The sequence below is a fragment of the Trachypithecus francoisi genome, unplaced genomic scaffold, assembly GCF_009764315.1.
Source record: "Trachypithecus francoisi isolate TF-2019V2 unplaced genomic scaffold, Tfra_2.0 Lachesis_group7, whole genome shotgun sequence".
In the NCBI taxonomy this organism is placed as follows: domain Eukaryota; kingdom Metazoa; phylum Chordata; class Mammalia; order Primates; family Cercopithecidae; genus Trachypithecus; species Trachypithecus francoisi.
In genome coordinates this window covers 50,732,850-50,757,497 of record NW_022681472.1, presented here as the reverse complement: position 1 = coordinate 50,757,497, position 24,648 = coordinate 50,732,850, and the positions used below count along the sequence as shown (strand labels likewise).

At 43.0% G+C, this 24,648-nt stretch overlaps 1 protein-coding gene across 5 annotated transcripts; it reads left to right on the top strand.

Moving 5' to 3' along the window:
- Positions 1-564: 564 nt before the first annotated feature.
- TP53INP1 (tumor protein p53 inducible nuclear protein 1) lies at positions 565-23,568 on the top strand. Of its 5 annotated transcripts, none has more exons than XM_033202677.1 (6): positions 652-789; positions 5,466-5,630; positions 8,866-9,126; positions 9,737-10,100; positions 17,455-17,492; positions 18,820-23,568. In XM_033202677.1, the coding sequence occupies exons 3-5, from the start codon at positions 9,015-9,017 to the stop codon at positions 17,474-17,476; spliced, it is 498 nt and encodes a 165-aa protein (XP_033058568.1). In that variant the 5' UTR covers positions 652-789; positions 5,466-5,630; positions 8,866-9,014; the 3' UTR covers positions 17,477-17,492; positions 18,820-23,568. The 5 variants fall into 5 exon arrangements, with proteins under 5 accessions (XP_033058569.1, XP_033058565.1, XP_033058568.1 ...); XM_033202675.1 differs by lacking the exon at positions 17,455-17,492 and adding an exon at positions 8,051-8,146; XM_033202678.1 differs by lacking the exon at positions 5,466-5,630 and having other exon boundaries at positions 565-789.
- Positions 23,569-24,648: the final 1,080 nt, after the last annotated feature.

Below are 24,648 nucleotides of genomic sequence, written 5' to 3'. Positions count from 1 at the left end.
CTCTATCTGGGGCCCAGCAGCGGCCCCCTCCCCGCACCCTGGCTACACATCTAACCCTAGGCGGGCCAGGTGGGGCTCTCGGAGGCGTTAGTCCCAGCCCTCCCAGGATTCTTAATGTTCCTCTCACAGGAGAAAACGTTCTGCGCCCTTTGTGCCCCAAACCCTCGACCCCTCACTCGGCCAGAAGGGTCGCTGAGGGCGAGCTCCTCCTCTGCCCTTCCCGTCGCCGGCCGGTTCTTCCTAGCCCGCCTGCTACGCGCCCCGCTCCCGCTGGCTCCCGGGAAGCCGGCCCCGGCCCCGGCCCCGGCGCTTCCCTCCCCGGCCTAGCTCCACTCTCCCACCCTTCCGCTTGCCCAGGCCTCCACGCTCGGCTCCCGGTTTTTGTTGCCCGGGCTTGTTTCGGAGCTGAGCGCGCCGCCGGCCGGGCGCCAGGTCACGTGCGTTGGTGACAACCTCTCGCAGGGCGGCTCCGGGTTCCCCGCGCCGCCGATTGGTGGGGCCCGGCCTGGAGCGGCCCGGGGCGGGGCAGCGGGGCCGGACGGCGGGCGGAGCGGCCGATCAGCTGTTGCGAGCGCTGCACAACAACAAAAGGACTTGGACTGACCGGCCTGGGTGCAGCGACTCGAGGGCTAGAGCCGTCCCAGCGTCTGCCGTCCGGGGACCTGAGCGAGGGGAAGCGCAGCCCGGCCCCACCGCAGCTACCTCAGCAGTCCCGCGCCGCCCGCGTCCTTCCCAGCCTAGCCCGCGGCCGCCCCCTTCCCCGCGCAGCCCCGCACGGCCCGGGCCCACGTAAGTGCCGGGGGACGGGCGGGCGTCCAGGGCCGCCTCGCTGCCAGTTGGGGCGGCAGCGCTGCCCGCTCCCGACCCCGGCGGGGCCGGCCGCGCGCCCTGTCTTGGGGCGCCGGTTGCGCGTTCTTCGAACCTCCTCGCTGCCTCCCCTCGCCGCCGCCGAGCCCGGCCGCCCACCCCGTCGGTTGGTCCTCGGCGGCCCCCGGGGCTCAGAGCGCAGACGTAGGCTGACAGAGGCGGCGACGGCGGCGCGGGCAAGGGCCCGGCCTGGCCCCGGCGCTGGGCGGCGGTTGGGTGTTTGGTCTCTGCCTCCTCCCCCAAGCGTGGCCTGTTTTCTTGGCCGCGGCGGGACCTCTTCCTCTCACCCCTCCTCACTCCCCTCCACTCCTCCTACTCCGCCTGCGCTCGGCCGTTGGATGGGGCCGCCCGCTCGGGATTCGGCGTCAGGGCTCCCGCGGCCACCTCCGGGACGCATCTCCCGAGACAGAGGCGCTTGGGCTTGTGGCCCGGCGCTCTGTCCTGGCCCTGCCATCCTTTCCCCCGCGCCTGCCCTCCGAGCTCCGGAGGCCCTGCGGCTACGGGGAACCTGCTCCGTGACCCGGTCACCGGCCCCCGCCAGTCCGCGGCCTGTCCCTTGACCGGGCTTGATCTCACTCTTCGCTACCTGCCTTTTTGCACCTGTGGAAAGAGTACTCTCCTTGGCCCTTAACATTGAGATCCTTTGAATCGCTCACGCTTACTGAGCGCTGAGTATGTGCCATATACTATGCTTTATCGCCCCAGTTGATTCTCATAACCCTAGTGAAATAGGCCCGGCTATCTTACACATAGGAAACCCGAGGCACAGAGAGATTAAAGTTGCTCAAGGCCACACAGCCAATTAATAAAAGGAAATGGTGTTTGTATTTCACAGTGGCAGCCGAATTTTACCTGGAGTGTTTGTTTTGCTTGTATTTCCTGATTATATCTGCTCAGTAGGTTAATTCCAATTCAGAATGAATTAAAGGAAGAGCCTCTTTACAACTGTGACTCCCAAGGACTTGGGCACATTGCTAAAAGAGCCTTTTCTCAATGCACAATAGTTTTGGGAAAAGGGGGGAAAATGCGACCCTTGGGGTCATTGAACAGAAGTCATAATCAGTTCCCCCAAGATACTGAAATCACCAGCTTGGTAATTGAAATACATTTTCATTTGCAGCACTGGGAAAGCACTGGGAAGCTTTTAAGTCGCAATCAATGTAATTCTGAACTGGCAGCATAATTTTAAAAGGCCCCTGGCTAGAACCAGGACCTTACTAATTTCTGTGACCAAGGACTTGTTTTCTCATCCTATCTTTTGTTCTTTTCTGCCATTGCTTCCTCCGATGTCTGGTTTCAAAATTCAAGATTATCAGGCTGTGAATTACCACTTACTCTTGTCTTTGTCCACTGTCCTTTAGCCTTCAGGGCAGGCAGGGGTGGATCCCTGGGGAAATAACCTCCCTTGCATACTAGTTGAACAGACTTCATATAAGTTGAACAAGCAAAGACAACTTTCTGGGCCTGGGTTTTTCTGCGGTTCGAAATCCATTTTAAATTACTTGAATCTAGTCTTCATATAAGTGGAACAAGCAGAGATAACTTTCTTGGCTTGGTTTTTCTCCAGTTCAAAACCCATCTTAAATTACTAGAATCTGCATGTTTTTAAAATAGTGGAAGAGGGTGGGATAAAAAGAAGGAATTCTGAGACTGCTTTTCAATGACGGTACATTTAGCCACCTGATTTCCTGAAACTGTGAAGGAGCCACAACTGTACACAGATTTAGAAGTTAGATCATCAAACTTGCAGTCTTTTTTTTTTTTTTTTTGATGTTTTTTGGAGCCGCCTACTGGCAGCCAAAACTAACTGAAAAGGGCTGTTTTCTGAAGTTCATAGACCCACAGTTGAGACTAGGAGCCTAAATGAGCATGTGTAGGGAAAACAAGGAATTGGAATCAGATGGATTTTTGCCCTAAAGCTGACTCCACCCCAACCAACTCTGTCACTTTTGAACAAGTTAGTTAATTCCTCAGCCTGGGTTTCCTCACCAGTAAAATGGGACAAGTAAGTACTTCAAGGCCCCATTACACACAATAAGCATTCTGTAAATTGTAGCTAATTATTAAGTAGATGTTTTATGGATAAACTCAAATGCAGCAATGCCGAATGACTTGTTGACAGTCTCACAACTGGCTTTGAATGAACTTGTAGTTAATATTTACTCAGGTCTGCTATTCTAAGTAGTATACACTTATTCCTTACACTGGCACTGCGAAGTAGGTATTATAACTGTCATTTCCATGTTAAGAATGAGAAAACAGACACCAAGATGTTAGTAAATATCCTGAATTCACATAGGTTACATGTAGCAGAGCCACGATTTCAAACGGAGCAGGCGAACTCCACGGCCTGTCTTTTTTTTTCTTTTTTTTTGGAGACGGGTCTTAACTCTGTTGACCAGGCTGGAGTGTAGTGGTGGGATCATAACTCACTGCAGCTTCAAACTCATGGGCTCAAGCGATTCTCCTACCTCAGCCTCCCGGGTAGCTGGGACTACATGTGCATACCACCACAACCAGCTAATTTATTTTTTGTAGAGATGGGGTTGTTGCCCAGGCTGGTCTTGAACTCCTGGCTTAAAGTGATCTTGCTGCCTTGGCCTCCCAAAGCGCTGGGATTATAGACATGAGCCACTGCACCCAGCCTCAGAGCCAGTCTTTAAGTACCACAACATACTGTCTCTTGGTGGGCTACCTATCTTAAAAGTGAGAAAATAAATTATGCTAACAAGATCTTCCAAACTAGCAGTTTCTTTTCTAAGTGGTCAAACTAGAATGCTTTTCCCCATGAGTATTAGACTCAGTCAGCCACCTTTCTCTGCCTACAAAGCATCTCTACTCATGTAGTAATATGCAACTTTGATAAAATGTTAAGTAACAGTGAGATACAAAACAGTGCATTCACAAGATAAAAAGAAACCTTATGTGTAGAAGAAGAAAACAGAAGAAAGGCACCAATATGTTAAGTGATGGGAACAAAGCAATGGAATAATACCTATTTTTCTTATTTTCTAGACTTTTTATAATGTGGTTTTGTTCAGTTTATCGTTAAAAAGACATAATTTATTTTTTTAAAGGGAGGGATGGAGGTCTTTTGAGCCAAGTAGAACAGGGACAAAGCTGCCTCCTTGAAATGCTAGGGCTCAGACACTTTGTTTCTTTTCTGTATTTGGGAGTTCTTTTCTCTGCTGGGGAAACTGCTGGGCTGAGGCTGGTTAAAGCTGAAAGCTTGCAGGTGCCTTAAAGAACAACAGCGCTACTCCACCTAACCTGCTTTGCTTCACCTCTTTGCTGAATTCCAGAACTGTATTTGTAAGTTTGTCCTCTTAGGACACATACTTTCTCTAGAATTTTTATTTTCGTTCTATGATTGCCCTAGCATTGTGAATATTAGTGATGATCTGGAGAGGAGAGGAGTCTAAAGCTCTGCTTTTCCATTTACCTCCACATAGAACCAGCCCAACTGAGAGCCTCCATCCCTGAGCAGGAGCCAAGGTCAACAGTAGCAGTGACTGGGCAGGGATAGTCTCTGGGTCATCAGTAAGAGGGTAGACCTTTAAGACTTTTTCTAGAACTGCCCTGTTCAACAGAAATAATGTGAGCCACATGTATGTTTGAATTTCCTAGTAGCGATATTAAAAAAGGAAAAAGAAACTGGTGAAGTTAATTTTATTAATGTATTTAATATACTAAAATTATTTTTTCAACATGTAATCAATATAAAAACTTCTGCATTTTGGGGGGGTGCTAAGTCTTTGAAATACACTCTAGTGTGTATTTTACACATATAGCACATCTCAATTCAGATAAAGTTTTCATTTGAACTACTTGCTCTATATTTAGACATAAAATTTATAGGTGAAAAAGTGGATTAATGTACCCTAACTGTTCCAAACATACTTGAAAGTTTTCAGAAAACTAAACTATCAGCTTTTAAGTTTAACTAGATTAAACTTAGTAAATGGATTAAATAGTAAAACGAAAAATGCAGTTTCTCGATGATACTAGTCACATTTCAAGTGTTCATTTACACAGTGTGCCTGGTGGCTACCTCAATGGACAGTTTTAGCAGTGCTGGGAGGGTCTCTCCAATAGCTCCTTGCCTTTTGTGACACCTGTGGAAAGCAGGGCCGGGGGAACTTGGCTTTGCTAGTTAAACCAGCCTCACTTTTTTGTGCTAGAAGTTTGTGGGGAAAGAGAGTGACGAATTTTCCCAATGGTGAGACTGAAGCTCAGAAGGGCCAGTTTAGCTCCAGCCACCCGTGGTAGAGCCACAGCCAGAACTGCTGCTGTGGATAGCCAGGCCCCTTTCACCCTCCCCAGGAACTCCATTCTGTGTTCTTCCCACGGGTGTCAGCAGATGTGCCATGTAAACACCAGCAGTGGCTTGGGTGAGATGAAGGACAAGCTCCTCCTTCACTTGGCTGGGCTTCTGAACACACTATTGCCCAAGGTTGGTTGTCCTTGCAGAGATATGGGACATCTGGAGGCAGCCTCTGACTTGGGAAACCAAAAGAGCACTGACTTGTACTGCTCCCTAGAAAGCTCCTCCAGAGAAGCCTTTCCTGTAGCTGACTTGCTATTTGTGTATATTCCAGGCAGAAGCTGCCTTCCTGGGTTTGGAGCTGTGGCCAGAGGGGGCAATTTGCATGTGGGAACCCAGCAGCTGCCAGAACTACAGTGGCCCCAGCAATGTTTTCGGCCTTATAGCTGCCAGTTATCTGACCTGGGCCCCAGTGCCTTACTCTCATGCAGCATCACAGGTAGGGGACAAGGCATTCGTTCAGGATGAGCAAAGGTTCCCCTGTGTGGTTCTCCCCTCCCAGTGTCTTTAGCTGATTCAGGGCTAGAGTCCAGCACCATGCTGGAGAATTGGGCTTATTCTCTCAACTGTTCAGCAGATACAGAATTGTATGTGGGGCCAATATCTGCCTCCACAATTTAAAATAAAATGGAGGAAGAATTTTGAAAATATGTTTTTCCCTCCTGGCATGTATCCTCAAAAATCTTTATTTACATCAGACCTTATGATAACTCATTTCAGGATATAACTGTCACACCACAGCGGGTCAAACAAACAAACAAACTACATAGCCCACTTTTCTTCTGATTTCTCTTACATAGAACATAAAGCTAACTTTGAATTCTGCTATAGCTCCAGCCTTCATGATTTGGCCATGTTGCTTTCCAGAAGGTTTCAGGAAGACTGCTTATGCAAGTGACACTTCCTGTTTACCCATTTTTAATCATTAATGGCTGAAGAAGATGAATTGTGACCACAAAGTGTTCTAATGTCATTTATTTGAAATGTTTTACTTGTGTAGTAGTGTGCCAAACACTTGTAGCAGTCCAGTTTACACACAACGAACTGAACCAGGAATCTCAGCTACAGATCCCAACTACTTTTACAGCTAAAGATTACTTTTGAAAGTGAACTGTCAGGAGCCTGAAGTTGTAGATTCAAGGCTGATGCTTGTGATAAAAAGAGGTGGTGATTAGTGAGGTGCATTTCTTCAGCCCTGGCTGATCTCATCCATATATATAACTTTTTTTTTGAGACAAGGTCTCGCTGTGTCACTCACATTGGAGTACAGTGGCACAATCATAGCTTACTGCAGCCTTGAACCTGGACTCAGGGGATCCTCCCACCTCAGCCTCCCAAGTAGCTAGGACTACAGGTGCACACCACTGCACCTGGCAAATTTTTAAAATTTTTTTGTAGAAACAGGTTCTTATTTTGTTGCCCAGGCTGGTCTCCAACTCCTAGGCACAAGCATTCCTCTGGCCTTGCCCTCCCAAAATGCTAGGATTGCAGACATAAGCCTCCACACATAGCCTCATCCATTCCTATGCTTTTTATCACCGTCTTTGTGTCAACAGCTCCCAAATCTGTGCCCCTAGCTGAGACCACACTCCTGAACTCCAAAGCTCTATATCCCGCTGCCTGCTGGACATCTCCAGCTGCATTATTTTGCATATTCCTCCAGTTTACCATGTTCGAAATGCCTTATCTGTGCTTTCTGCAGTATTCATTCCTATTTCCCTAAATGGTCCCACCATCCCCTCAGTAGGCCAAGCCAGAAACCTGGGTCTTTGACTTTTCCCTTCCCCTTTTCCTGGCTTACAAGGCCCTGCAGGACCTGGTTCCTGCTCAGCTCCCCTAGCCTGCTCTTGTGACCCTCCCTCTGCACCTTGAGTGGTACTGAAGGTGCCACATCCTCACTCATGCGCAGGCTTCCGTAGTGTTCCTTTGCCCCCTTCCTCCATTAGTGACCTCAGCCACTCGAGAAAAGTCATTTATTGCAGGAGTCCACCCAGGTGGCCTGGAGAACACCAAATACTTCTTCCATGGCATTCATCACACTGGATTGTTAAACTGGTGGGAGGGCCCTTTTCACAGCCATCTCCCCTGTGCCCAGCACTGCACCTGATGCATAACAGGTGCTCAGTAAATACTAGACTAATAGTTGACCTGGACTGAGGACTTTATTCGAAGTATTTTGCTAAGTCCGTTGCCTTTAACAAGACTAGGATCAGGGAGACTGTCTAGTAGGCGGTTTTGACAAAGTCTCAGAGAGACAACAGTTTGGCTTAAACTAGGATGAGAGTGGCGGAGGGAAGCAGGCAGATTCAAGCTGCCTGTGCTGCTGGGGTTGACAGGACTTGCTGATGGTTGGGATGGGGGTGGGTAGGAGGGAGCAAAAGGCGTGCAGGTGCGGTGGCTCACGCCTGTAATACCAGCACTTTGGGAGGCCGAGGCAGGCGGATCATGAGGTCAGGAGATCGAGACCGTCCTGGCCAACACGGTGAAACCCCGTCTCTACTAAAAATTGCAAAACAAAAATTAGCCGGGCGTGGTGGAGGGTGCCTGTAGTCCCAGCTACTCGGGAGACTGAGGCAGGAGAATGATGTGAATCTGGGAGGCGGAGCTTGCAGTAAGCTGAGATCGCCCCACTGCACTCCAGCCTGGGCAACGGAGCAAGACTACGTCTCAAAAAAAAAAAGGCGTGAAGGCTGACTTGCTAGAGTGTTTGGCCTGAATAACTGCCAGCTGCTGCTGCTTCCTGAGAAAGGGATGAAGGGCAGTGTATATGAATAAGTTTGTGGGGAAAAAATTAAAAGCCATCTTTTAATTTTGGTATCTTTTAATTTTGGTATGTGTCTGGTTTGATATGCCCATCAGGTTGCCAGGTAGAAATGGATAAATAAATCTAGAACTCTGGAATAAGATTAAGCAAGCCTGGAGTTTCTCATTTAGAACTCACCAGAACTCCCTAAGGTAGGAGCTGTTGCCAACTGAAGTCACATAACTTCCTAACTCAAACAGCAAGTGAGCAGTCAGCCAGGGTTTGAATGCAGGTGGCTGACCTCAGCACCCACCTGCTGAGCTGCCACATAGGAATCGTGTTTCCACTTCTAGGTTTGGCCAAGCTTAGTTCTCTGCAGTGTAAATGTTTTCATGCCAGCTGTAGGAATTGTTTAGAAGGTCAAAGTGTGCTTGCTGGGCTTATAGATTTTAAGTGTAATCAGGTATGCTTACAGCTATAGACAAGAAGTACAGAGTAGAAGAGAAAAATGAGCCAGAGGAGGGTGAGGGCCTGGCATAATGGTGGTCACCAGGCGCTGTTGCTGGGACTTCTGGGCAGTTGAATAACATATACCAAGACTGTTAATATCTACAATTTGCTCATCTGCTTGCAGAAAAGTTTGAAGGATATTATTCAAATTCATCCCTTATTATAAAAGCATAGATATGAAAAAGAACCAACTCTTTCCCTTTTATTTCACATTTTAAGATATTTATAGGTTGAATTTGAGTAAGAGTATTTACAAAACATTATGTTGCATTTCTTGTGTTTGACTCCTGCAGAAAGGGAATAGCTGTAGAATGTAGGCCAAGGTATATGCTTTTTTCTAAGGGTATGTGGTATGTGTATGTACTTATGTACGTATGTATATGCTGATGTGAAATAACTTTCTTTTTCTGTTTTATTTTAGGGATAATGACTCTTCTTGCTTTTCACCTAAGTTGATAAGCACCCTGTGCACTTTAATCTCCTGTCAGTACCATTGGGCCAACTGAAGACAAGGTTTTGAAATCTCAGCTGTAAAAGACATCCAGCCAAACTCTCAGTTTTGCCTTAACAATGTTCCAGAGGCTGAATAAAATGTTTGTGGGTGAAGTCGGTTCTTCCTCCAACCAAGAACCAGAATTCAGTGAGAAAGAAGATGATGAATGGATTCTTGTTGACTTCATAGGTAAGGTACACTTGGTTACTTGGTGGTTCATCTTCACAGTAAAAGTGGAAACTTGCATCTTAGTTTTTGCATAAGAAAACCAATAACTGAGGGTTTTTAAGCCTTAAAAGTAAGCAGGAGTTTGTCTTTAAAAAATTGCAGGAAACCACCTGTGCTAGATAATGTCAGTGAAATTGACTGGCATCAGTTTTTAGTTTTGCAACTCTTACAGATTGATTAGATCAAGGGCACTTCAATAGAAGACCCTTGTATTAGACAAGTAGTAACCCATATGGCTCATTACACAGTTATTCAGCAGAATAGAAACAGTCTTAAAATCACTCCTGCAAAACCAACATAATCCATCCCATATAGTGACACACACACACACACACACACACACACACAATTTCTGTGCTCAGAAATAATTTTATAATCATATAGATGAATATAAATGGGTTTCTGAACTAAATAAAAGAAGATATGTGAGCACCAGCTAATAGTATCATCTCTTCTTTTTCTGTGCTGTGAATTTGATGGGTGACTTTATAATGACTGCCCAATGTGATAATCATCCTCCTGTGGGACTCTTCTACAACACACATGGACTGTAATATGGACTACAATCTAGATACTTGCACTGGTTTCTCAGCAGAAGAAGAAGAAGAGGAGGAGGAGGACATCAGTGAAGAGTCACCTACTGAGCACCCTTCAGTCTTTTCCTGTTTACCGGCATCTCTTGAGTGCTTGGCTGATACAAGTGATTCCTGCTTCCTCCAGTTTGAGTCATGTCCAATGGAGGAGAGCTGGTTTATCACCCCACCCCCGTGTTTTACTGCAGGTGGATTAACCACTATCAAGGTGGAAACGAGTCCTATGGAAAACCTTCTCATTGAACATCCCAGCATGTCTGTCTATGCTGTGCATAACTCCTGCCCTGGTCTCAGTGAGGCCACCTGTGGGACTGATGAATTACATAATCCAAGTAGTCCCAGGTATGTTACAAGTATTTTAACTCTCTGTAGGCAGTCCACTGAGCATGCATTTTGTCTTTAATTCAAACCTAAGTTACTAAAAGATGCAAAAGTAATTTTGTTAGAGATTTATGAAAGCATGTGTGTGCACAGTACACAAGATGATCCATAAGATAACTTGTTGACCGGTCACGGTGTCTCAACACCTGTAATCCCAGCACTTTGGGAGGCCAAGGCAGGCAGATCACTTGAGCTCAGGAGTTCAGGACCACCGTAGGCAACATGGTGAAATCCTGTCTGCACAAAAAATAACAAAAAATTAGCCAGGTGTGGTGGTGCACACCTGTAGTCCCAGCTACTCAGGAGGCTGAGGTAGGAGGATGGCTTGAACCAGGAGGCAGAGGTTGCACTGAGCCAAGATTGTGCCACTGCACATCAGCCTGGGTGACAGAGTGAGACTCTGTCTCAAAAACAAAAACTTGTTGATTTTCGATTTTTTAAGAAAGTTAGATGTAGCATGGCCCCAGTTATATAATAGCATTCTCATTTACAAAATTCTGCTACTGATTAGAAATAAGACTGGCATTTCTGCTAAGTATCTTAGAACATGACACTGACTTTATAGACTGGATTTTTTAGGGTATCAGATTCAACTAGAATATCATGTCTTAAAATTTATTTTCTTCCAAGTATTTCTAGCTACATCGCATCAAATGATGTAACCTTGAAAACCTTGTCTGAGAATTTAACGAACTCAGTTTCTTACTGCAATACTCACACTGCACAGTCACCCAGTGCTTCTGACACCAGATGCGTGAGTTTTTTCCACACACCACAGTCTTCCAGCAGTGGACACCTTCTAGTGTCCCATAGGTTGAAGGCTTAGTCCCAAAAGACTGCCTCCCATTTCCGATGCCAATCTCAAGCCCCAGGTTTTACTTATGCTTCTGACCAACCAGCTGTAAACTGGTGTTCCTATGACTCCTTCCTTGGGTTTGATTAATTTGCTAGAGCATCTTATAGAACTTGGGAGAACATGTTTTCTGGTTTATTATAAAGGATACAGATGAAGGGATGCATAAAGCAAGGCATGTGGGGAGGGCATGAGCTTCCATGTCCTCTGTGCACCCCACCCTCCAGGAAGCTCCACATGTTAGCTCTCCAGAGGCTCCCTGAATCCAGTACTTTTGGGGTCTTATGAAGGCATCAGTACATCGGCATAATTGATTAAATCATTGGCCATTGGTGATTGGCTTAACCTTCAGACCCTCTCCCCTCTCTGGAGTTTGAGGGGTGGGGCTAAAAGTCCCAACTCTAACTTGGTCTTTCTAGTGACCAGATCCCATCCTGAAGCTGTCTAGTTGCTGCCAACCACCAGTCAACTAATTAGCATACACTTTCCATGTCGGAGGTTCCAAGGATTTTAGGAGCGGTATGCCAGGAGACTGACAAGACTGAATATATATTTTACAGTATATATATTTTACAGTCCAGCCTCAGTCTTCAAACTTGGATTCCTTACAACAAAAGGATATGGAACTCAAAAACTGCTGGCACAACACCGGAATCCCATTCAGTCTATAATTCATTACATCCATCATTGTATTGTATGAGCATGTCTCCCAGGGCAAGGCCACTCAGGTTTGCAGGTTTATTGATCTTGTTGGTTTCCAAAAGCAGAAATGGTTTTGGCAAACATGTAGCTTCACCCTTTCAGGCATCTGGTATACCTGAGCTTAGAGACAATGTCATCTTTTTCTCTGAGCCTGTTTCAAGGTATTAATATGATGAATTGATCCCAGTTCATAACCTATTTATTCATTCTTTTATCCTCTTTTTCTTCATTTATACCCAAACTTTTCCATCTCTGTAAGGGATGTTAGGTTTAGCCACTGTGCTGGTCTAGATTGCAGGTAGCAATACTAGTTTAGCAAGTACCTCTCCCTCAGTCCACTCCCATTCAGATAGAGTAAGGTGACATAGGTACAAAATTAGTGGGCTGTTTTTACCACCAGACAATATAGCTGCGTTCATTGTTGACTCCAGTTTTGCAAGATGGGGTGTAGGTAACCCCATAAGGCCCTTAGGACTTTTGACATGAGGTTTAAAAACATAGTTACAGCTTCTTGCTCAGGAACCATCCCTGCTTCCAGTACTTGTAGTTACAGCACTGGTCCTAGGACCATTGCATCTGGTAGAGGGAAAAAAAATGAGGTGATGTGGGAAAGAAAGAAAAAGTTAAAATCATTATACTAGCACACACAACCCTTGGCTAGAATTGCATAAGTCATACCAGCATCCTCCCCATTCCTTCTTCCTCATATCACCAGAAAAACAGGAAAATCTTGTGGGGACAACCAGCCCTTCATGCTTTTATCCCCCCATTTTGTTTTTGGGTTTTTTGTTTTTTGGGTTTTTTTTGAGATGGAGTCTCACTCTGTCGCCCAGGCTGGGGGGCAGTGGCAGGATCTCGGCTCATCGCAACCTCCACCTCCCGGGTTCAAATGATTCTCCTTTCTCAGCCTCCCAAGTAGCTGGGATTACAGGCACCCACCCCCATACTTGGGTAATATTTGTACTTTTAGTAGAAGGGGGGGGTGGTCACCATATTGGCCGGGCTGGTCTCGAACTCCTGACCTTTGGTGATCCACCGCCTCTGCCTCCCAGAGTGCTTTTGGGCATTATGGGCTATATAGTGTGTCCTCTGGTTTGAAGAAATGACAGTCAACTGTCCACATCCATGCAGTATCTTCTGTTCTGGGTTATTTATGGCGCTCTGAGCATTTGCATCTTCCACTGGGTAAGTAAAGCCCACTCCAGAGACTGTCTCTTCTTCTCAAGACCCATTTGTAGCTCCCCAGGGATACCAGCACCAGTCTCACTTCTAGCTAAGCTCAGGGCCTTCCCACCGGGGAATCTGCCCCTCATCAGTAGTCTCTTTTGCTGACTGGCAAAACGGTTCTCATTGGTATTTGTGCCTGAGAGGGTAGAAGAGGAATGTCTAGATGCAGCTCGTCTCTGCATTGCCTGTACCACTCATTTAATGAACCCAGGAGGGCACCTCCAGGGAGCACATGGGGATATATCTGCTTCCAGTCCCAGTCACCTTCCAAACCTGGAAGGGAGTTCTTCTGATGGCCATTGGCACATCCTAATGTACCCCTCAAATTTCCATAGGGTTGTGCTCCCTATGGAAGCCATCCCTTTAAAAGTCCAGGTTTTCATTGTGATTCTGCCTGACCATGTCCATTGGCCACTGCTCATGAGTCAGTAAAAACCCAAACCTAGGGGCTTCCATCATTGCTAGGAAGCCAGCATGCAGTTCAACCCACAGAGCCGATCTGTTTTTACCTCCTTTGATCAAAGTAGTATCCTTCCAAACAGGATGCTGTCTGTTCACCTTGGAACTGCCATGCACAACCAAGCAGCTCTTTGTCAGTCAGTTGAGAGCTACTAGCACTGTGGAATCCAGCTCCTCACACAGTTCCAGAGTCAGTCCAAGGTGGAGAGAGGCTCCCTGCTTGTGGGTGTGTCCTCCTTACATTCCCTACATAACATGATCCTGTATAAACCATTTCCATTTTTTATGGAACTCTTCTGGGCACTGCCCTCCCAATTAGTGTTTCTCTGATATCACCAAAGACAGCATGGGTATTTCAGGTTTCAAGATCATTTTATGTCCCTCAGTCATAGGGGTAGCTTCAATTAATGTCCTTTAGCAAGGGATTAAATGCCTCTCATGTGGAAATTCTCTAGTGCAAAGTGCCAGTAGTTGTTACTGAGAGGTGCTCACAGTCTTTTGCCATAAGTGCCAGTTTCCCTTCCACATAAGACTATCAGACAGATAATTTGTCCCTACCACCAGTCCAGCTTCTACTATACACTGTGTGGACCTGGGCAGTGCTATTGGTCCCCATTTAGCATGTCCAGTTAATATTGTCATGAAGGGCAGATTTACATGCCTTTTGTTTTACAGTACTAGGTAGGGGAAGTGTGTCTCCAGCCAGACATATCCATTCTCATAAAACATTTAGGTAAAGGGGATATAACTTCTTTATGTAAAGCTCACTTAAACATCCTTTCATAATCCTATCAACCCTTGCATTTTTATGTTCTCCAATCTAATTGTAGCCTGAATCAGGGCTTTACCAATGGATCTTGATACCACAGCACATGGAGCTCCCATACCAAGGAGTCCCAGGAATTTATCTTCACCACCCCCAACCATTTTACCCACTTGTATAGGAGAGGCCTTCGGTTCCTAGCAGAGACAGAAATAGATCCTTGCCCATTTGTCAGTCATTATCTTGATTAATCAATCTGTCTGTTGCCCCAAGCAATTGTTGGTTACTTCTCTTGTAATCTCTGCCTTCTGGCTTTTTAAGTTTCCCCAAATTTACAGACATTATGTGACCTTTGTCCAGAGAATATATACAGGAAATATCTGAGATTGTTCCCACCCACTAAAGTAAACCCCATTACCCTGTTAATTAGCTGAAAGTCCCACTGTCCTATTGTGTACCTTAGTGGAATGTTTCCTGTGAAAGTATTTTGGGAATGCTGGCATTCCCTCTCATAGGTTGAGGGTCCAGGTGGATTTGGATCCTTGGAGCAGTTCAGAATATCCCTGTTGTTAGTGTTGTCATGTCCAGGCTCTGACTCTACTAAGAAAAGTATTGTATCTATTATATCTGTCTGTCTGTCTAGCTCTCTATCTACTGTTTCCTGTTTTCCAGATATAAACAAACCCTAGGCAGCACATTAATTTGTTAACTTTACCAGAGTTTTTTATACTCTCAAGTCTTAATATTATAGATGACTTTACACATTTCGTTTCATTTTGCTTGTACCAAAATGAAAACAACTTTCTTATATGTTACATGATGCCAGGCTATATCCTAGGTAAGGTCTTGGGTGGGGAATGTTACTTTAACTGGCATTTTATTCAGTGCTACAAGTTTATTAAGAGATGTTTCAGGCATTCCAACAAAAAATTAAAATACAACTTTTTGGAGTTGCTATTTATTTAATTGCTTTAGAGTTGCTTCACATTCATTTCTTGAAAATTCTTTCCTCCTGATTCTGATTTTACCTCTGAGGAATGCCACTCAATAATTTATAATTAGGCCAGGCACAGTGGCTTACACCTGTAATCCCAGCAGTTTGGGAGGCTGGGGTGGGCGGATCACAAGGTCAGGAGTTCAAGACCCAGCCTGTCCAACATGGCGAAACCCCCATCTTAAAAATACAAAAATTAGCCAGGCGTGCTGGTGGGCACCTGTACTCCCAGCTACTAGGGAGGCTGAGGCAGGAGAATTGCTTGAACCCGGGAGGCGGAGGTTGCAGTGAGCTGAGATCACGCCACACTGCGCTCCAGCCTGGGTGACAAAACAAGGCTCTGTCTCAAAAAAAAAAAAAAAGAATTTATAATAATTAGTCACTTTAAACTTACTGGCATTTGTATGTTTACTTTTCAGTGTTTTGTGTGTGTGTGTGTGTATGTGTAGTCAGCAGCTTTGCAAAAGAATTTACTACAGAAACAGTACAAATGCAATGTAAACAATTAGAAAATACAAATATGCAAAAATTGGAAATGACATTTTCATGACCCAGAGATGAATACTTTTAACATCCTAGAGTATATCCTTCCAGATTGTGTTTTGTTTCTGTGCCTGTATGTACATATAAACTTTTAACCTAAATGGCAACGTGCCATATATACTTTTTTTTGTTTTGAGACAGAGTTTCACTCTTGTTGCCCAGGCTGGAGCACAATGGTGCGATCTCGGCTCACTGCAACCTCCGCCTCCCAGGTTCAAGCAATTCTCCTGCCTCAGCCTCCTGAGTAGCTGGGATTACAGGAACACACCACCATGCCTGGCTAATTTTTGTATTTTTAGTAGAAACGGGGTTTCACCATGTTGGCCAGACTAGTCTTGAAGTCCTGACCTCATGATCCGCCCGCCTTGGCCTCCCAAAGTGCTGGGATTACAGGCGTGAGGCACCATGCCCAGCAGTATACTTTTTTTTTTTTTTTTGAGACAGGGTCTTGCTCTGTTACCCAGGTTGGAATGCAGTGGCATGATCTCAGTTCACTGCAACCTCTGCCTCCCAGATTCAGGCAATTCTCATGCCTCACCCTCCCGAGTAGCTGGGACTACAGGTGTGCACCACCACACCTGGCTAATGTTGTGTTTTTAGTAGAGACAAGGTTTCACCATGTTGACTAGGCTGGTCTCAAACTCCTAACCTCAGGTGAGCCACCTGTCTTGGCCTCCCAAAGTGCTGGGATTACAGGTATGAGCCACTGTGCCTGGCCCATATATACTATTTTATAAACTACTTATTTAGGCAATGATCTCCACCATTTTGTTTCAGGAGATTTCTTCTTCTTCCTTCCTTTTCAAGGTTGTTATGGGTTTCTAGTTTTGGTACAGTGAGAATGTTGTTTTTGTATCTTGTTTGTCTTTGCATTCATATATGATAGTTATAACATATAGGGATAAATACGTACTTTTCCATATATAAAGGATCAAAAGAAGGCACTGAATTTTATTTTATTTATTTATCTTAACACGGAGTCTCACTCTGTCGCCCAGGCTGGATTGCAGTGGCGCGATCTCGGCTCACTGCAACCTCCACACTGGGTTCAAGTGATCCTCCTGCCTCGGCCTGCCGAGTAACTGGGATTACAGGCACGTGCCACCATCTCCAGCTAATTTTTTGTATTTTTAGTAGAGATGGGGTTTCACCATGTTGGCCAGGCTGGTCTCGAACTCCTGACTTCAAGTGATCCGCCCACCTTGATCTTCCAAAGTTCTGGGATTACAGGCATGAGCCATTATGCCTGGCCAGAATGCACTGACTTTTATGTGAATCCTTTCTGCACACAGGAAATTCCTGTAAATTATTACAGTTTTAAAATAGTGACTATGATTTTTTTTTAAACATCCTTATTTTGGGATTTGAAATTCTTATAAGGAAGTCTTGCTAAATCAAGATGGAAATCAGGTGTTACCAAAATTAAGCTAGCTTTGTAGTAAATATGTTTTCTTAGCAGGAAATAAATCATATGTCTTTCAGACGTCAAATTGCTTAAATTGTGTCTATCATTGGGGATATTAGCATAAAGCACAGAAAATTGAGGTGCTTTGTAATTATAGTGGGATTCGGGGTATATGTTTCATTGCATTTTAGCCTTTATAAATACTGCTTTTGAAGGTTTTACGTGTTATCATCTTAAGTACATGTATGTGCCTTTAATGGCACATAGTAAACCAGTTTTAATAAAAGTTGACCACATCCTAATAGTAAAGTTACAATAGCATTTTAAATCTTACTAGTGATTTAATAGTTCACCATTTAACATTTGTAGGGCCAGGAAAAGCTGCTTATAAGACTGACGGGCACAGAGTAAGTATATTCACTTCGAGACTGTGTGATATATGTATGTATAGGGAGGCAAAGGACCCAAATGCAGACCTTTTAAAAATGACTTTTTTTTTTTTTTCTGAGAGGGAGTCTCACTCTGTCACTCAGGCTGGAGTGCAATGGTGCGATCTCGGCTCACGGGGAGCATTCAAGTGATTCTCTTGACTCAGTCTCCCAAGTAGCTGGGATTACAGGCTTGCATCATCACACCTGGCCAATTTTTGTATTTTTAGTAGAGATGGTGTTTCACCATGTTGGCCAGGCTGGTCTTGAACTCTACTAAGGTGATCCACTCGCCTTGGCCTCCCAAAGTGTTGGGATTACAAGAGTGAGCCACAGCGCCTGGCCTAAAAATAACTTTCTTTATATTAACTTTTTTTCTATTAGTTTCTTAATGTGGCCTCTTAAAATTCTACTTTAAAAAAAGTTTGTATATACATATATATATGTAATAAAAGATAATAGTGTTTTCCTCAAGTGATTTTAGGCAGAATGTGTCACTGCCCTTCCTGTGTAAAATAACCCTTAAAAATCATAAAGCTCTTCATGTTACGTGTTGACATAGTTTACAGCAATCCCACTTGATTAGTTTTTTTATATGGAAAACATAATCATACTGTGTGTAGCCATATTTTAAGATTGTGTTATTCAAGAGTCTTATAATATTGCCATATAAATACCATCTCTAAAGTGCCCTGTTGTGAGATAGAGATTTATTCTATAATAAGCTATAGCTTCTTATCTAGAAAAATGGTAAATGAGTAGAATTTCCATATGCATATTTCTGTTAAATAAAGATTTAAAGCATGTTTCCTGGAACATTTTACTTATAAACAGGAAATGTCTTGTGAAGGTATTGTGAGCACACTGCTTTCTGATCAGTAAAATTTGGGAATTAAAATATTTTCCTTGTAAGATTATGGTAAGAATTAAAATACGTATTTGCAAAAGAATTGGCAAATGCAGATATTCAATAAATGTTAGCTCCCCTCCCAGACAAGCTTATATAAATGTGTGTGCTCTGTAAATGAAATTCAAAGTATAAAGTGTATTTTTAGAAAACAGTCTACTTAGTGAGCCATCTGGGGCTTACATGGCATCTTTCTAGTAAGTAACAGTTGGCTGTCCTCTCCGCCACTATCAGTCAGTGGGGTCACAGAATAATAAACTTGTCTGTCAGCCATGAAACACAAACTCTCATTCAGCCATAAACAAATTAGCATGGCAAACTGAATTGCTAAGTAACTTTTCCAGTTTCGTTAATAACATACTCTGTTATTTAATACATCCCCACTTTTTTCTGTTTCAGAGTGGAAGCTCAAAATGAAATGGGGCAGCATATTCATTGTTACGTTGCAGCTCTTGCTGCTCATACAACTTTTCTGGAACAACCCAAAAGCTTTCGTCCTTCCCAGTGGATAAAAGAACATAGTGAAAGACAGTCTCTTAACAGAAATAGCCTTCGTCGCCAAAATCTTACCAGGGATTGCCACTCTCGGCAAGTCAAGCACAATGGCTGGGTTGTTCATCAGCCCTGCCCACGTCAGTACAATTACTAAGAATTTTAAGTTTTATTGGTTGGTTTCTCTTGGTTTGTGCATATGTGTATGGATGTGTGTATATGTACAATGAAAGTGTTGTCTCTTTACAACCAATTGATAACCAATCACAGTTTTATCAGTGTATTTAGACACTATCTTGAAAATCAGATTTATATGCTGTGTATCACATAATGCCTTGCCTTTAACATTTACTTTTTTGTACACTTTTTCAGATTATTTCTGGAAACATATAATTACAGTGTTTGGTGTTTGGGGGTGTCTTTAAATCTATTAGGGTGTACATTAGTCAGCATTTTAAAGACATTTCTTCCCAAGTACGAGAATAGGCATCTTTCATTTTCATTTTATTTTGTATTAATCTTTTGAGCAAAAACTTATTCTCAGGGTCAGCTATACACTTTATTGACCAGTACTTGATAATCTCTCTGTATATGATGAATACATTTTTACACACTAATATGAGCATTAACAGGTGATAGTTGCCATGGATATAATGGAATTATGGCTAGACTTTCTTTTGAAAGAAAACTTGATGTATTCTATGCGTATGGTTTTTCCCCAGATTAGTCATGCAGTTCATTTGGAATTCAGGTACATTAAGCTTTAGTGAAGAGTGCATTCAGTGATTCCAATGTGACTGCATGACGTGGTACAGACATTACAGGTGTTGTAGACAGAGGCACTTGTCCCGAGCAGAGGGATTAAATTAGACCTGTGAAATTTTATTTGGAAAAATTCATGTCTGTAACTAACCCATTAGTGCAGTATTTAATTTGTTACGATTCCTTCCTGCCAATTCTGCCCACTCCTCACCTCGCTCTCAGCTATAAATTCGGAAGTACTTCTCCAGGCACTTGAGTGACTTCATATTTCTCTCTGCCCACGGGAAAAGAGATAGGCTTTATATTTCCACACAGAGTGAAAAATCCTCTGTCATGGAGCCTGTCCTGCCAAGTGGCAAGCAAGGGTGTGGGGGAATGTCTGCTGATGTCTTTCATGGTATCTGAGTGAAGAGTGACAGGTTGGCTCAACTTTTTTCTATTTTTTTTTTTAATTGCCTTGTAAGTATTCTTCCCTGCAGTCCAAATGACTTTTCTGTTTTTTTTTTTTAAACTTCAGGCAAAATCTTTAACCACTCTGGCCTCTGTTTCCCCCACCAACAGGGGAGCAGTGACATTTACCTCCCTCACAGAGTCACTGTGAGGATTCTATACTGATTTGAATTGGGGCTGTTCAGAACTGAACCTTGTAGGAAATTCCAAGGGCCTTTCTACTGAATTTGGTGATGGGGTGGGGCCGTGGCACTTTTTCTGCCACAGCTGTTCTTCACAGTGTTGGTGCTAATGAGGCCAGGGTGCAGGGTTCGATTCACATGTTGGCCAGTTAACTTAGAGAAAAATCTATTTCCTTACCTCTAGCCAGTCACTTCCTTTTTCCGCAGTTGTGATGGGTTTTGCTGAGCCATCCACTCTGATTTCCTCTGAAGTAAACACACTTACAATCTAAAGCAATTCTACTGACAGAAGTGTTGCCTTCATAATCAAACAGCTTGTTTTTCTATCTCCTCTGCAACCCTAATTAAATGAGTACAGGTCTATAAAATGTTTTCAAGGAGAAAAGCAGCATATACTTATGTGAAGTATTATATTTTTCAATAACCCTGTAGTGGCTTGATGCAGGGAACCCTGGGAGACTTTCAGGGAAGAGCTGTGCTCTTTTCTGACTAGACTAGAGCGTTTGGAGTGGAAGAGGTCAAATGTGTAGTTAGATGGAGGTTTTACATTGTTCTTCTACTGGCTGTGATGAAGTGCCACAGTGTCTCCTTAGAACAAGAGTCTAGATCCCCCCTTTCTCCTTATTGCCCTTTCTGTTTTGACTTCCCCTTTATTTATTTGTTGTCTAATTAGGGGCCAAATCTGTAAAGTTTTGTCAAAGTGAGTTAGAAGTTGTTTTCTTACCATTTGTGTTTACCAGAGTTGGGAGATAAGGTAGAGTTTCCATAAAGGTGTGTATGTTTTATACGATGTTTGTTATAGGGCCATGCATTGGTAACCTGAAAATAGACCAGCTTAATGTCTTCAGGATGTAAACCTCTGAATACATGGCGTCTCTTTTTCATACATTGCATGCAAGTTGTTAGTACCTCACAAGCTACAGAAGTTCAGCCATTAGATTTTGTTTGGCAGCATGAACAGATGTGTGTATTAACTGCAATGGCCTTTTTTCCAGATTTCCTTATTGACTTTTTGTTTGCCTTATCTGGGGCTAGTTTTTTACGCTTTGTACCTAGAAAACAAAAAATTACATTCATTGGGCTTTTTTTCAAGGTTGGGATTACCACACCACCTGGAATATCATACTGTGGTTTCTGCCTAAAATTGGCACATGTAAGTGTTGAAGAAAATGGTTATATAATTCAGTTGAAACTCTTGGTCATTAGATGTTAGGCATCTCCTGTATGTAAGACACAAGGCCAACCACAACACAGAACAATGTTGACCTGTTAAGTATTCTCTGAAACACGGCCAAAATGCATTTTATTATGAGCTTTTTTTTTTTTTGCTATTATAAATATTAGTGGTTTACAATGTGCTTTAGTCATATTTCTTTAAAATGCAAGCAGTGAGAAATAAGACCCCTCTGAATTAGTAGCTCTAAACTGTTAACATAGAATGTTACTTGGAAAAAGTCTGGAATATGTGGTGTACACAAGCAGTGCTTCATGAATGAGTTTCTTAGCTTTTACAATGCACCATGTTTCTCAAAGTTTGTTTTTGTTGTTAAAACATTTTATAATATATATCTTATGTTTATTTTTCTTCCTCAACTAATTGTGTACTGCACTGTAAGTGGAAAATTAGCCATCCATTATTTATCTTCTGTGGCAATGCATTTATATGGTTGATTGGGTGGGGAATTTTTTGCAGAAAGATGCACAGTGATTGGATTTTTGACTTCCTATTGCAGGGACCTTTTAAGAAATATTAATTTCCTGTACATTTTTCCAATCCCCATGCAAACTGTTCCTGTTTACATACCTTCTCTGTTGTATCAGTACTTTGAGTGAGAAGACAGTTTATTTAAAACTTGAGCAGGCTGTTCAGCATTGTTTCTGCTTCTCAAATCTGTATAGTACACTGGTTTGTAATCATTATGTCTTCATTGAAATCCTTGCTACTTCTCTTTCTCCTCGATGAAATACATTATATATTATCTTTATGTACTCTTAAGAAAAACAAGGAAGAGTATCTTCATTATTCTCATTTTCTCTGAGTTGGAAACAAAAATATAAAGGACTCCAACTAGAAGATACTTACTTTAAATAGATTAGTGGGAAAAGTTTTAAGAGTTTCCACGTATTAGTTTTTGTTCTTTGAGTCAATTAAGAGACTGCTCCTTGTACTGGGAGACACTAGTATATGTTTGTAATGTTACTTTAAAATTATCTTTTTATTTTATGAGGCCCATAAATACTGGTTAAACTTGTTAAAAGTTGGGCTTCTATCTTGGATGGTTTCACTGCCATCAGCCATGCTGATATTTTAGAAATGGCATCTCTATCTACTTATTTTAATGCTTAAAATTATACATAAAATGCTTTATTTAGAAAACCTACATGATACAGTGGTGTCAGCCTTGCCATATATCAGTTTCACTTGAAATCTGACACCAATTAAAGTGGTTTAAGGTGGAAAAAGAGGTACTGGAAAGCATGCAGATGAGGCTATCTTTTATGTCCAACAGTATCCTTTGCGTGGGAGGAGAGTTACTCGTGAAAGGCAGGCAGCTTAAGTGGACAATATTTTGTATATCATTGAGAATTTTCTTTATGACACTTTTAAAAATTGTATAATTGTTAAATGTCCAGTATTGCTCTGTTTTGCCTGAAGTTTTAATATTTGTTTTCTAGGTGGACCTCTGAAAACCAAACCAGTACCTGGGGAGGTTAGATGTGTGTTTCAGGCTTGGAGTGTATGAGTGGTTTTGCTTGTGTTTTGGTTGTGTTTTCCTACAGAGATTTTGAACTTCAATAATTGCATGTGTTATTTTTTTTAAGTGGCTTTTTTTCAAGTAAAATTGTGAACATATTTTCTTTATAGGGGCAGGACATGAGTTATGGAGACTGAAGAGTATTGTAGACTGTACAAGTGCCTTAATGTGTTTCTGGACACACTTTTTTTTTTCATCAACTTGAAAATTCAAAAGGGACATTTGGTTAGGTTACTGTACATCAATCTATGCATAAATGGCAGCTTGTTTTCTTGAGCCACTGTCTAAATTTTTTGTTTTTATAGAAATTTTTTATACTGATTGGTTCATAGATGGTCAGTTTTGTACACAGACTGAACAATACAGCACTTTGCCAAAAATGAGTGTAGCATTGTTTAAACATTGTGTGTTAACACCTGTTCTTTGTAATTGGGTTGTGGTGCATTTTGCACTACCTGGAGTTACAGTTTTCAATCTGTCAGTAAATAAAATGTCCTTTAACTTCACACTTGCCAGATTATTTATTTTATCTTTAGAGTCATTAATATTAAAAGGAGGTACAACTTACTGTTTAGTTTTGTTTGTCCAAAAGAGATGTTTAATATCCATTTTAAATATGTATTTAAAAGCTTGTGTAAAATTCGTATATTAAGGCTGCGCACGGTGGCTCATGCCTGTAATCCCAGCAATTTGGAAGGCCAAGGCAGGCAGATCACTTGAGGCCAGAAGTTTGAGACCAGCCGGGCCAACATGGCAAAGCCCTATCTCTACTAAAAATATGAAAATTAGCTGAGGATGGTGGTGTGCACTTGTAGTCTCAGCTACTTGGGAGGCTGAGGCAGGAGAATCCCTTGAACCTGGGAGGCGGAGGTTGCGGTGAGCTGAGATTGCACAGCTTGGGCAACAGAGCAAGACTCTGTCTCAAAAAAAAAAAATCCTTTTTTTTTTAACCTAACATGAGGAATCACTTAAGTGAACAGGAATTGGAGGGTCATCCCCAACCAGTATCTTTCCCTCCAATCAATGTTTAAAAATATAGAATGTAATACACTGGTTCTTAACCTTTTTAAAGCCAGGTGGATGAATTCCCAATGGATCTTCTCCCAAGTGAATGGAGATAGAATCTTATAGAAGTGTTTTAGGACAATATGGCCTTCCCTGATGCCATTGATACCCCTATTGTGGAGCTCTAGTTTAAACAGGCCAGTAAACATTCAGTATAATTGAACAGGAAGCCCAAAGAATAACTCCCATATGAATGAATGTTTGGGGCAGATCAGCATTCTGCCAGGGGTAAGAAGGAATCACCCAAAGATGAAAATAAGGTCATGAACGTTGACTTGAGAAGATGCAGGTTGAAATGAAAGCCCCACTTTGGGCTGGGCATGATGGCTCATGCCTGTAATGCCAACACTTTGGGAGGCTGAGACAAATGGGTCACCTGAGGTCAGGAGTTCAAGTACAACCTGGCCAACATGGCAAAACCCCATCTCTACTTAAAATACAAAAATGAGCCAGGCATGCTGGCACATGCCTGTTATCCCAGCTCCTCAGAAGACTGAGGCAGGAGAATTGCTTGAACCCAG